Here is a 12,665-nt window from a genome sequence, read left to right as displayed (position 1 = left end):
ACTACGACTGTAACGTCAAGTGTCACTATCCTTTCCCACGACTTCCTTCACGAGATCGCAGTGCCATTTCCTCGATTACCTGCTACATTCACGTTTTCTGTTCCTGTATCATTCCTTGTGCACAACTTGTAGCGTTATACCCAATTTCAAACTGCGAACAATCATCTCGGGTACGCAGCCCACTCAATCTACATGCTTCTTTTTTTGCTTCACCATTCTTGCACTGATAGTCACGCGGTGTTATGTGCCATCTTATCAGCATCGGACGTCGCACCGGGGCTGAAATCTGCCAAGATCCGTGCGGTTTCAGCCCCCGAAGTCGTTTTGGTGGGGTTTCGCAGACGTCTGCACATCACAGGCGTTGTCGTAGACGCTCGGGTGCTCGTTTGTACGCAAGACATGATATTCTCTGGACTGGGTGCAGCGAGTGAGTTCTGTTCTAGGCATTCACTGTAAGGCTAGTGGCTTGAGCATCTTTAAATTGCCTGAGTTCAGACAACCAATAATCAGCGGGTATCACCTCCTACCCTGCATCTGCTCGCTTGCCCTTACATATGGCTTCATATAGAGCGACTTATGAGCACCGTGACAGCCCTGACGAGGAATTTCAATTGTCCCAGCGACCGACTGCGACTTACCACCCGGTCAACGTGATCCAGTTTGAAGATCTCACAGTTGGACAGGTATCTGGTATGATCGCGGCAGCGGTATTTCTTTGGAAGTAGTTCCCAAGCAATACAGAACAGCATTGGGCTGGTCATTCATAGTCCATATTTTCGTGCCGATAGCTCTGCCTGTCATCTTGCTCGGACTACTTCGCTTCCGAAATTCTCCAGTTACGGAGACCGCAGTGTCGTGGTACGGTGCCTACAGATCCTCAGCACCAGAAGCACTATACCGCATAGTAATACGGTGCAGGTCTATCATCGGTCGCTTCCTGCACTCGCCATTATGGCCCATCCTTCTTGGGACAGACTCTGCGGTAATGTTCTCTGCGAACAGAAGCACGCTTCTCATGTCATGGTCTCGCATCTTCATCCTCGTTCTTATCGCTGTGGCTGCGGCCGTCACCCCACTCGGCCTCTATGAGGGATTAAATGCAGACACGGATCTGGCGCCCCAATCTTTCCACTATATCGAAGATCCGTCGACTTTCGGCTTAGGTACACCGTCTCTTACTGTGCCCTCTGGTACTTGGAGCAGAATTGCGGCGGTTTTTCACCCTATGTCTGCCCCGACTCTCCAAACAAAGTTACTGAGTTTGAAAATGCCACAGGCAGTTACCCATCTTCAGACTAACACAGCTCGAAAATTCTCTCAAGCATCATTGAGGGCTTGCAAAGTGGCTTGATACACTTTGAACCTTCAGTGTCAGCCTTTCGATATCGAGTACCGATTGCACATCCAAAGTGTAATTGATGACGACGGCCGCGGCGTTCCGATCGACAATGGAACTGAACTTTATACAAAAGGCACATATGAGCCCATATTTACCCGGGTCTTGAGCGACTCTTACTTGGCGATGAGGGCCTAATAGTGGACATGAAAAATGGAGGTATTGGGTTTCGCAACCATATTGCACTATCGCCACGCGCGTATGGAAGCAAAAAGCGTCCATCAAGACTGTCTCGTTCATCTTCAATGGTACCAACAATCTCATGGGCTCACTATAGGACCCATCGAGGATAAAGAATACCTCAACGAGGAGTCAAAGTCACTATGGGCGGTCGAGAACAGTGATATGCCGCTGCAGCATGGAAGTCTTCTGTGGGGTATTGTGACACCGGAAGCTGCTTCGCAACTGAATATGTCAACTAAACGAAATGAAGCGCTTTACTTTCCAGGCTACGCAATTTTAGCTTCTACCATGAGCTCGCACGAGAATCTACCCATCACAAAATTTGCAGCGCAGGTGTTAAGGAGTGCGTATCAAACGGGCCAGACCTCATCGTTGACCGGATTCCACGATTATTTAGGATCGAACAACCTTGCTCTGTTTCGCCTGTGGTAGGAGTATTCACGGACCGCTCCACAATCAGCAAAGATACTTAACCTGATATGGACAGACTTGGCTTCAAACCTTGTGTTGGGGACCAGAGGACTACATACCAAAGCTACAGCAATGCGCAAGCGTGACCAAACAGCAAGGTCTGTCTCGAAGATGCCCCAGGCCACTGGCTACACGCGACGTGTCAAGTAAAATATGTCTATGGCATCCCGACTTTCTCTACTTTGGCTTTGACGGCGCTGTCGGCGCTCGCAACAACATATTTTACCTTCTTCGGCCACGCGAAGCCCCCGACGATGCGCAATTTCCTCCAACATACTTCGGTGGGCAGACTTCTGTCAGCACAAGGTGGTCCGGATATACGCTCAGCATATACTAGCTATCACGGCCACGGGCCGCCAGAACAAGAGATTGCTGATCAATCTGAGCCAACAAAAATCTGGATCGCAGGAGGCGGGAAGGAAGAGTTCACGATGAGCAGCGACGGGTGGACAAAGAATATACGACCTCATGGCCCAGGTTATGATAAGGCTGGGACTACTGCGAGGTATGCACCTGTGCCCAGCACACATGCTAACTGAAGTGGATGGGCGGAGAAACGGTGGTCGGTTGCGTCGCAAACGGAATGCGACGATTGAACCTCGCCAGAAGGAGCTTTTATTACGTCAACTACATGTAATAATATAAGTCGCACAAATGAATCCTACCCAAATATGCTCAAACATGGGAATTTCGGATGTTTGTGGAAGGTGCCTCTCGAGCAGTGCGTCAACAAACTCGACGAAATGGCAGGAGCTCACCCACGTCGCGGCCAAATCTCCATCGTGTTGCCTTCCACAGTTTACACGCTACCAGATCATCTTCCAAAGAAAGCTCAGCAGCAAGGGCAGGCGCGCGATGAAATCAAGCAGTGACCTCTACCAGACACCGTACCGTCATTCACTCACCACCATACACCGCGGCAGCGCACCACGTCTCAAACCGGTCCACCCTCACTACTGCACCTACACCCGCTACCTCATTCAGTGATCACGTACTCTAGAGCTGTATCCAGCCTACAGCCAGGTAATCACATTCAGACATGGCGGATGCTCCGCGAAGGGGTTCTGGACGCACACGAAAAACTGATACTCAGCTGGAGGGTTTGTTCAACTAGGGCTCAGCACAAGGTAGCCCTCAGTAGCCTCCATATACACCGGTAACGAGATTTGCACGTACACCGCGTGGCTGTATAAATCTCAGCAGTCTAAACTCAGGACGCAACATAGTTCATCCAACGGCGAGATCATCGACTACTGTATCATTGCGTCTCAAGTTGGTTCTCAACAGATCGAGTCCTCGAGTAACCATAATTCTACTGACAGTGCAATCATCGACATTATTCTACGCCACTATGGATCAAAGCCTCTCGAATGCGCCGCCTTCTACCTCAGCGCCAGCGACTCAAACACAGAGCCGCCTCCCTCCCAACACGATATCTCGCAAAGCGCCACGCAAAGCCACTGTCGTTTCCACTCCAACGATATCCAGTCCTTCAAAAAAGATAGGACCAAAGCCGATAAAACCCAAGCCGAAGTCTAAGGACAAAGACCTCAAAGAGCCCCGCAAAATAGACACATCAACCACATCGCATAACATCTCACAAAACTCTGCGAAGGATGCCATAGCACTACCGCGAGACGTATTCAGACCGGGCACACCGCTACCAACAGGCTCGTTGAAGGCCCTTGCGCAGGCGTCGAAGAAGCGTAAAGTCATTGGATCCGACTCGGGAATTCTCAGCATGAAAGCCGATAGAGCAGAGAAGCTCAGTCCTTTGTCTATAGCATCTATATCGCAAGCCTTAGCACGAGTTACCGACACACTGCCACAGTTCCAACGTCCTCAACTTCCGCTACCTCGGTTCGAGTACAGTCTTACGCCGCAGCTTGAAAGCATCAAGATGGCGTTTGGCAAGGACAACTGGACGGAGTATGTTATCGAGATCGAGAAGCACGAGCTGGGAGAGATCACTGATGCTGAGTTCGAGGCAAAAGAGTGGAGGATCTTCCAAACGCCAAGTATTCCTGGACTGCAGAGGGCGATCAAGGGGTTGGTGGTGGAGCAGATATCCGACCCTGAAGCCACAGAGTAGGTATGATAATCGTCATGATCATTCAATATTCGTATTGTAGTGGATTTTGCGCACTGTGGCCACCAACTCCCAAATTCCGGCCTTTCTCACCTTCTTGTTCATGGTTTCGAGATCCTTGGGCCTACTTCAGCGCGTTGATCATATCCAGATGACCCCGGTTGGAGAGAAGCGATAGAGACTGCGCTGCCAGTGTGATGAATGAGGTGGGCGATCTTGTGTATTTTGTTACTACGGAAGAGCGCTTATCTACATGTGTGTGTGGGAGCGGGAACTAACGAGCTGGCCAATCAGAGGGCGGCAGCCTCAAACACAGTGCAATGTTTACAGACTCGACGGGAGCTGCTCCGTCGCCCTCCGAATCTTGCTCTCCACTGACCTCGACCTCATCCGCTTTGGCCAGCAACTCTTTAACAGCCTTGAGTCTCTTAGCCTTGACCCTTTTGGCGTCGTTGTTGCTGGCCGAAGAGCTGGTGCTGTACCGGTAATGGTGGTAGTGAACTTCTCATCCTTGAGCCAAAATCCCAAATCTAAGCTCTCGCTCCCTTCACACCCCACAATTCGCAGTAATAAGGCGATTCAGCACCCGCACTCCTCCCATACACTTCTGCACATCGTACACCGCACCTCCCGTCCTCCCGTGACAAGGCTAGCGCGCCAAGCCTCCATGCACGAGGCGTGCACGCTCTGTCCGCAGACGGATTTGCACCATACGAGCCCTTCGGCCGGCAGCATGGCTGAGTAGCAGATTGGACAATCGCCGGAGAGGGGGAGGCGGCGGACGTGTGTACGTGTGCAGGAGGGCGGTGGGGAAGTTGTCGGCATTGAGGCCGCGGAGGGAGGCGGTGATGCTGTGTCGTTACGGTTGTCGGTGGAGTGTGGGAATGAAGACAGCGAGGTGGTGCTCAAGGCGTCGTGGAATATCTGTGCCATGAGGAAGTCTTGCCGCAGCGCGTCTGGTCCCTCCTGGAGAGCGGTCCTGGGACCGGTATCAGTCGCCGTGGAGGCATTCATGGCTGTAGGCGCGTAAGCAGTGGGGCTTGGCGAGGGGACTACAAAACGTCGTGAACGGGAGGTTTGTGGGTCTGAGGAGTCATATGGTGGTCTACGGTGGTCTGGGGAAGACGAGTCCGACGATGACGACCTCAGGGTAGACTGGGAAGGTGTCCGAGGCGCAGCGGAGCGGTGTGACGTTGAGGAAGTCTGGCTGCGCAGCGTGCGGGACGGGGCGTCACTCGACGTATCCGAAAGACGTCGAGAGGACACCGATTCAGTGTTCACGCGTGCAGGTGCTCGGATGGTATCTAAACGTGGAGCGTTGGGCGTCTGCAGACTTGCCAGGCGGAGCATCAGAATGCGTTGCTGTTCGTGAAGCGCCTCCAGACACAGAAGCGTCGAATAGATATCGTTTTCCGCTTGCGCTGTATGAGATAAGCGTGCAGAGACGGTCGGATCTGATGCTCGAGTGCTGCGAGTAGCCGGAGTATGAATGGGATCTGTGCTAGCAAACGACGTAGTGCTGCTCCTGGTATCCGGCCTGCTGTACAGCGGCTCCACCTGGAGTTGCGTCCAATGGACGTCTCTGATTTTTCTCGTCCAGGTATCGACCATGCGGTCGATTTGCGCGCGGCGGTGAACTTGTCTGCACAGTCCCAACGATGCTAGCTCCCGTAGGCGAGTTTGAAGAACAATAGGGTCCATGGGCTGTGATGATAGTTCGGTCAAGAGGGAATAGAAAGTCTCCATGTCCCGCCAGTTGACAACGTTGCGGCACTTGCGGCCCATGGAGGGAGCCCAGCCCACGCACCGGCTGTCGCGCTGCACATTGAGGATGCCGTAAGAATCCCATTGGTGGTCCAACGTCGATGCGGAAGCGTGACTCATGATTGGGAAGGATGCAATGCTTTGTTCGTAAGATACTGTACTCTGGGATGCATGTCACAGGGCAAGGCTGCGGGAGATATACATGCTGCTGGCGTTCTCCCACATGATCTCTGCGAAAGGCTGACAGACAAGTCAAGCTAGGAACGGACTGAGAGAGATTCATGCGCAGAGGCTGAGCTCAAGCACTCAGCGCAGCCTGAGGACAAAAATAGTAATGCAAGACGACTTAGGAACTTTGGCCGACTAGTTGACGAGGAACTTTTCGTAGATGCCTGCTCATCCTGCCCAGTCAGATGGTTCTCAATACGTCACTGTCATGCAGTAGATGCGACTTGCAAGGCTGATACGGCGCAGTCCAGCCACTGCAATCAGTGTGCGACATTCTTCCTTGTGTATGGCTGCCATACCATACTGCTGACGTTTTGTGGCGTTCGTGACTGGCCAGGAGCGGCCCGAGCGGTGCTGTGCCACAGCCCCATCGGTTCACGCAAGGCTGCGATCGCGGGTACTAAGGTGAGACGGCAAACACGGAACGACGAGAACATGGTTCCTCGAGATGGGGACAGAAGACCAGAAGAATGGATGATTGAATGTCACTGTAGATGCTGCGACGACGCGGATAAGAGGAAGAAGAGTGTGGAAAAGAAGTAAGAAATCGCTGCCACATTTTATTAGCCAACAGGCTATGTGCAGCGATGTATCGTAAAACATAGACTCCTGTTCCTGTTCTAAAATGCATGCCCACCTTCGACCCCTTTCGAAATCCCAGCTGATATACAGCCTCGTGCAGGGGCGAGACGATCAGTGGTCTAAACTGACCTGCTCACCATATGTACAGCGAAGTTGCACATGCTTTACTTTGTCGCAGTCAACTCCACAACCTCTGTTGAATCCCAACAGTCGTCTGGAGAGGGCGTGTAAGAACGAATCATGCGCTGCCGCAGTCGTGCGCAAGGCTGACAGCGTCGGCGCTAGTGTGATGGCAAACATGGTCGAACATGACGTAGACTCCGACGTTCGATATGACTGATGGGTCTCTTCGTGGCCAGATTCTTTGTTCGTAATGTCTTGCAAAAAATGAAATGACTCAGCAAGACAATCAGAGATGGGTAGCAAGCAGTCGCAGAGAAGGTCGTGTCGTGCATCACTAAGCAAGGCTGCGAATGCGAACTAGAAACCGAGAGAGACGATTACCCGTCCACGAACAACGATCGCTCAGACAAATTATCTCACATTATATCTCGCAGAAGAGCGCAGTCGGCCCGTATGAGCATGACTCAGCGAGAGAAGATAAGCAGCTTAGCAGACAAGCTCCTGCAGAGATGATGGGCGCCATGTTCGGACCGAGAAGCCCGCCGCGGTGGGAGAGGGCGGGGTTGCTGGACTGCAGCACGTTCTGGCTACCTATGGTGATGAGGAACTTTGAGGGGGATACCATTGGAGAGCTCTGTCGACAATGCTCTGATGAATTTGATGCCATGTTGGACGAAGAGGGATGGTGATGGCTGGGGTGAGGCTTGACGCGATAGATAAGGTGTGGAGAAGCGTGGTGACGTACGAGCCGCTAACTATTTAAACACCGCTCGTGCTCCACCTGCAGATGCTCCCGCAGCCGTCTTCAACTGTGAAGGGTAACAAGCTGTCTCTCTCACAACTCCGCGTGGGAACGGTGGTGCAGCTCCTTGTCTACATACATGCAGGGCAGCTCGCTGAATGAGAAGCCTGCCATGGCGACCGAGCACACGCCGCTGATACAGACGGTCGAGGTGCGGCCGTACGTGCGCGATCGCTATCCGCACCACCGCCTGCGCTTCTGGTGCACGACGGCACTGTCTACGCTGATGCTGGCCGGCGGTCTCGTCGCGGTCCTGCTGTTCGGCTTCGACTGGCAGGCCGAGTCCGAGAGCGACCTGTCGGCTCTGCACAAGCACGCACAGTCGCGGAAGATCACCGAGGCTTGGTCGCGCCGCACCAGCCTCGACTACGATGACCTGCAGGCGATCCTGCTCGAGACGCCCGACGCCGAACGTGCGCGCGAGTGGAGTGAGTACTACACCAGCGGGCCGCATCTGGCCGGCAAGAACCTGACGCAGGCGCTGTGGACCAAGGAGCGCTGGCAGGAGTTTGGCATCGAGAGCAGCATTGTCGACTACGATGTCTACATCAACTACCCCGCGGGCCACCGCCTGGCTCTGCTGGAGAAGGACGTGGTCAAGTTCGAGGCGCGACTCGAGGAGAACGTGCTCAGCAAGGACAGGGCGAGCCAGTCGGCCGACAGGGTCCCCACCTTCCACGGCTACAGCGCGTCCGGCAACGTCACTGCCGGCTATGTGTTTGTCAACTACGGCACGTACCAGGACTTTGAGGATCTGAAGGCCGCGAACATTGACCTCGAGGGCAAGATTGCGCTGGCCAAGTACGGCGGCGTCTTCCGTGGCCTGAAGGTCAAGCGTGCGCAGGAGTGCGGCATGGTCGGCGTAGTCATGTACAGCGACCCTGGCGATGACGGCGATGTCACCGAGAAGAATGGCAACAAGACCTACCCAGACGGCCCGGCACGCGAGCCCAGTAGCGTCCAGCGAGGCAGTGTGCAGTTTCTGAGTGAGTCGTCGAAGCTATCGTCCTACGTGTCACGTATTGACCATCTCCAGGCTTCGCTCCCGGCGACCCAACGACACCAGGCTACCCATCCAAGCCCGGAGTTCCGCGGGTGCCTGCGGACCACGCCATTCCCTCGATTCCTTCCCTTCCCATCTCGTATGAAGACGCACTTCCCCTGCTCAAGGCCCTGAATGGCCATGGACCAGAGGCCTTCTCGTTCAGCAAGTCGTGGCATGGCGGCGGCCTCGACTACAAGGGCGTCGAATACAACATCGGCCCCTCCCCATCGGGCCTCACCCTTAACCTCGTCAACGAGCAAGAGTACGTCACAACACCCCTCTGGAACGTCATCGGTATCATCAACGGCACCATTCCCGACGAAGTCATCGTCATGGGCAATCATCGCGACGCCTGGATCGCCGGCGGCGCAGCCGACCCCAACAGCGGCTCCGCCGCCTTCAATGAAGTGATCCGCAGCTTTGGCATCGCTCTTCAATCGGGCTGGAAACCTCTCCGTACTATCGTCTTCGCCAGCTGGGATGGCGAGGAGTACGGGCTCATTGGCAGCACCGAGTGGGTCGAGGAATTTCTCCCCTGGCTCTCCGGATCCGCAGTCGCCTACCTGAACGTCGACGTGGGCGCGGGGGGGCCATCATTCAAACTCTCTGCCGCGCCGCTGCTCAGCCGCCTGGTACAGGACGTGCTCCCGCTCGTCGCATCGCCCAACCAGACTGTTCCCGGTCAGAGTGTAAACGACACGTGGGACCAGCACATCGCCACCATGGGCTCCGGGAGCGATTTCACAGCCTTCCAGGACTTCGCAGGCATCCCGAGTATCGACATGGGCTTCGGCGAGGGCCTGAACGACCCCGTGTATCACTACCACAGCAACTACGACTCCTTCGATTGGATGAATCGATTCGGCGACCCCGGGTTCCAGTATCACGCCACTATCGCACGCATCTGGGCGCTCGTCGCCGCAAAGCTCGTCGAGACACCGGTCCTGCAGCTCTCAGCAAGCGACTATGCGACAGGCCTGGACAAGTACATCGACTCTGTGAAGGCAAAGGCAAAGCAGAGCGAATGGAAGGCGGAGGAACATGTCTTCCAGCCCCTCGAGCACGCAGCATCCCACTTCTCCTTCGCAGCCGCGATCCACGACGGCCTCGCTGCGCAATTGCTGGATGACTACTACAATCTCTCTATCCCCTGGTGGAAGCCCTGGCTGCGCCTGCGCCTCCTCCTCGCGATCCGCAACGCGAACACAAAGTACAAACTTCTCGAGCGCAAGTTTCTGCACCCCGAGGGCCTGGATGAGCGACCGTGGTTCAAGCACATTGTTTTCGCGCCGGGCAAGTGGACGGGCTACGCGGGCGCAACTTTTCCCGGCATTGTCGAGGGCGTGGATGAGCGCGATGCCGTGAAGGTGCAGAGGTGGGTTGGCATCGCGGCGGGGATCATCGATGCGGCTGCGGATTTCCTCGAGAAGGAGTAGCGGTGCTGGACGTCTTTGAGGAGTTGCATGGAGCGTTTAGCGAGCGAGTAAGCCTACCACGGCGAATGGAGTGCACGGATGCACTCATGGTGTCATAATGGCTTCGCACCCACGCTGCTCTGCGTCTTCGCGCATCGCCGTTTCTTCCGTAGCGTGGAGTTTCTGAAATTGTACAGCTAAGCCCCGTCTTGGGAATGAAAAGAAAATATCCGCATCTCCAAAAATCCCAACACCCGCTCAACCCAACAATCCCACCCATCCACCGCCCACTCCCCACAACCTCGCCCGCATTCTACCGTACTTCACACAACCTTCCCATATGTATAACCCATATTCCCGATTCGATCCAATCCGCACACAAACAACCCATCCCTGTACCAAAATCATCACAAAAGCAGAACAGAAACCAATCCCACGCCGCGTGTCCGCGCCGCAGCCTCAGTCTTCACCTCACTTCACCTCACTTCGCATCGCGACACGACGCGACGCGACGCAGTGCGCTCCTCACACCTCCCTTCGTCTCTTCGAGATGAAGCGAATCCCGTCCACGAGGAGCGAGCTCTTCAGAACCGCGGGGTTGATGCGGTGCGCGCTCTGCGCGAAAGGAGGGCTGTGCTGGGTCGGCGCGGGCATGGGCATGGGTGCAGACCGTCACTGGGGGTGAGACTGGGGGATGGGTGTTGCGGAGGTGGTTGTGGAGGGGTTCAGTAGATCACGGCAGGATGGGTGTTGGGGATGTAGATGTAGATGTAGAGGGAGGTGACGATGTGGTTCATTGGTACAGACATATTACGGCCCAGAGGCATCGTTTGTCGTCATCGTCATCGTCGTCGTCTTCCTCTTCCTTCTCCTCATCATTTCGTCGGCGGGCGCTGTGGTGGAGAGCCGCTCAGTCTGTAACACCGTTAGTGTGTGTTCATCTCAGACCATCGTGATGACTAAGGCGGCCTACTTACGGCGAATCTCGCGCGCAAAAATGGGCCTGGTCAGGTAGAGAGGGGCGGTGTACTCTCCTCCACCTCGAATACGATCATTGGAGATTCATCTACGGCTATGTGAGAAGCTATTCAATGGTGGGTGTCCCTGCAATTCTCTAAATCTGAGCAGGATGGAGGTTAACAATCTCTCACAGCAGTACATAGGCGTCGTAAGCTCAACCCTTGGAAAGCTCGATTGTATATCCTACGCAATTTCTCAACGTGAATGCAAGCTCTGCTTGCGTCGCCATAGTCGCAGTCTCAATTCAGTCTAGCTCGGTACCTACCTACACTCACCTAAACACTGCCGCACACTCTCACCAGGCACACTCCTCAGTACATCAATCTCTCTCCAACCATCCATGATTCTCTAGATCTGCATCTCCACGGCACCATCACGCACCACCACCATGGACCTCACCACCCCCACCCCCTCCAGCCCCGTTCCGCCCGACACCCACCTCACGCCGGACCAACTCTGCACCCAGTTTCTGCAGCGAAGAACTTCACTGTGCATCGCACTGGACAAATTTCTGCTGAGCGCGCTGCTGCTGGAGGAGGATCTGCTGTGTCTACGCCCCGTGGGCGAGCGGAGCCTAGCGGAGCTGAGCCGGCTCAACGTGCTCGGCGACAAAATCTTGCAGGTCCAAGACCAGATTGAGAGGGGCGAGGAGAACGGGAGGTGGCTACAGACTGTTTGGACAGTAAGTATTGCGTAAGTGCTTTATTAAAGACCTCCAGAGCGAGTGGGTGACTGACAGGTGCTAGGCTTGAGAAGATACTGGCAGAGGTTGGGAGTGAGGCGGCCGCAGGCCGCTGAAAAAGGCAGCGAGAACGATTCTTTATGGTGAGGTGTTTGGAGGTGTTATGATACCCTTTGCTGATACCCTTTGCTGCGCTTTTTATAGCATTGTAATGGATCGACTGCCTTCTTGCATGTTCTGGGCTTCCTAAGATGATGTGCTATATCTTGCTGAAGCGTTCTGTTATGTAGGCCAAGTCGTCAATGCTCTCATAAAGGGCTACGTCTGGTCTCAAGTTAAATATCATCACGACACGAAATTGTCTCAAAGTTGTGAAGGGAAAGATTGTCATTATGGGGCACGGGCTTCTTCTACAACCACCGCCATCCCTACTGTATCAACGAAAATCCTCCTACCACCTTCTACCCAACTCTGTATGTGTCGAGTGTGCATATCAGTGACGATGAGGTCAGCGCAATCGGAAATTTTCGGGACAATGAACCTAGTGTGTATATAGTCAGCTTTTGATCATCAAAATGATGTTGTGAAAGCGTTAAAGGGCGACAGTAATCAGAAAGCTACAGTTTCAAATATCTGGATCAAGCCTGACCGCCCGGAGCAAAGAGCAAATAACGTAATCGGCCATTGAGTCGGCCAGGCAATTGAGCCGGCCACCTTATGCAGCCACCCACCTTGACACGCAGATAACTCAACACCACAACGTCGTGCTGTGGCTCACAGTACGTCAAATTAATCCACTCTGTCTACAGTATCTTGCTTACATGTGCGCTTATTGTGCCCAGCCTGACCACACCTCCCACAGCGT

At 54.3% G+C, this 12,665-nt stretch overlaps 4 protein-coding genes across 4 annotated transcripts; 3 read left to right on the top strand and 1 right to left on the bottom strand.

The window, feature by feature from the left end:
* Positions 1-84: 84 nt before the first annotated feature.
* Positions 85-508, top strand: M421DRAFT_374364 (uncharacterized protein). The gene has a single exon (XM_033589778.1). The coding sequence runs from the start codon at positions 193-195 to the stop codon at positions 454-456; it is 264 nt and encodes an 87-aa protein (XP_033450680.1). The 5' UTR covers positions 85-192; the 3' UTR covers positions 457-508.
* Positions 509-3,401: 2,893 nt separating this feature from the next.
* On the top strand, positions 3,402-4,142 carry M421DRAFT_412633 (uncharacterized protein; the record flags this gene model as incomplete). Its single annotated transcript, XM_033590425.1, has 1 exon — positions 3,402-4,142. The coding sequence occupies one exon, from the start codon at positions 3,402-3,404 to the stop codon at positions 4,140-4,142; it is 741 nt and encodes a 246-aa protein (XP_033450679.1).
* Positions 4,143-5,732: 1,590 nt separating this feature from the next.
* M421DRAFT_58797 (uncharacterized protein) lies at positions 5,733-6,023 on the bottom strand (the record flags this gene model as incomplete). Its single annotated transcript, XM_033595630.1, has 1 exon — positions 5,733-6,023. A coding segment is annotated over one exon (291 nt), but the record flags the coding sequence as incomplete, so codon positions are not given.
* A 1,727-nt stretch (positions 6,024-7,750) lies between these two features.
* On the top strand, positions 7,751-10,119 carry M421DRAFT_58437 (Zn-dependent exopeptidase; the record flags this gene model as incomplete). The annotated part of the gene is made up of 2 exons (XM_033595601.1): positions 7,751-8,624; positions 8,675-10,119. The coding sequence occupies 2 exons, from the start codon at positions 7,751-7,753 to the stop codon at positions 10,117-10,119; spliced, it is 2,319 nt and encodes a 772-aa protein (XP_033450677.1).
* Between the last annotated feature and the right edge of the window lie 2,546 nt (positions 10,120-12,665).

This window comes from Didymella exigua (genome assembly GCF_010094145.1).
Source record: "Didymella exigua CBS 183.55 unplaced genomic scaffold M421scaffold_8, whole genome shotgun sequence".
Lineage (NCBI taxonomy): Eukaryota > Fungi > Ascomycota > Dothideomycetes > Pleosporales > Didymellaceae > Didymella > Didymella exigua.
The sequence above is the reverse complement of the archived record's forward strand: the minus strand, read 5'-3'. Positions and strand labels throughout refer to the sequence as shown.

Excerpts from the sequence above, each read along its gene's own strand:
- M421DRAFT_374364 (XM_033589778.1), top strand. The coding sequence starts at position 193 with ATGCTTCTTTTTTTGCTTCACCATTCTTGCACTGATAGTCACGCGGTG.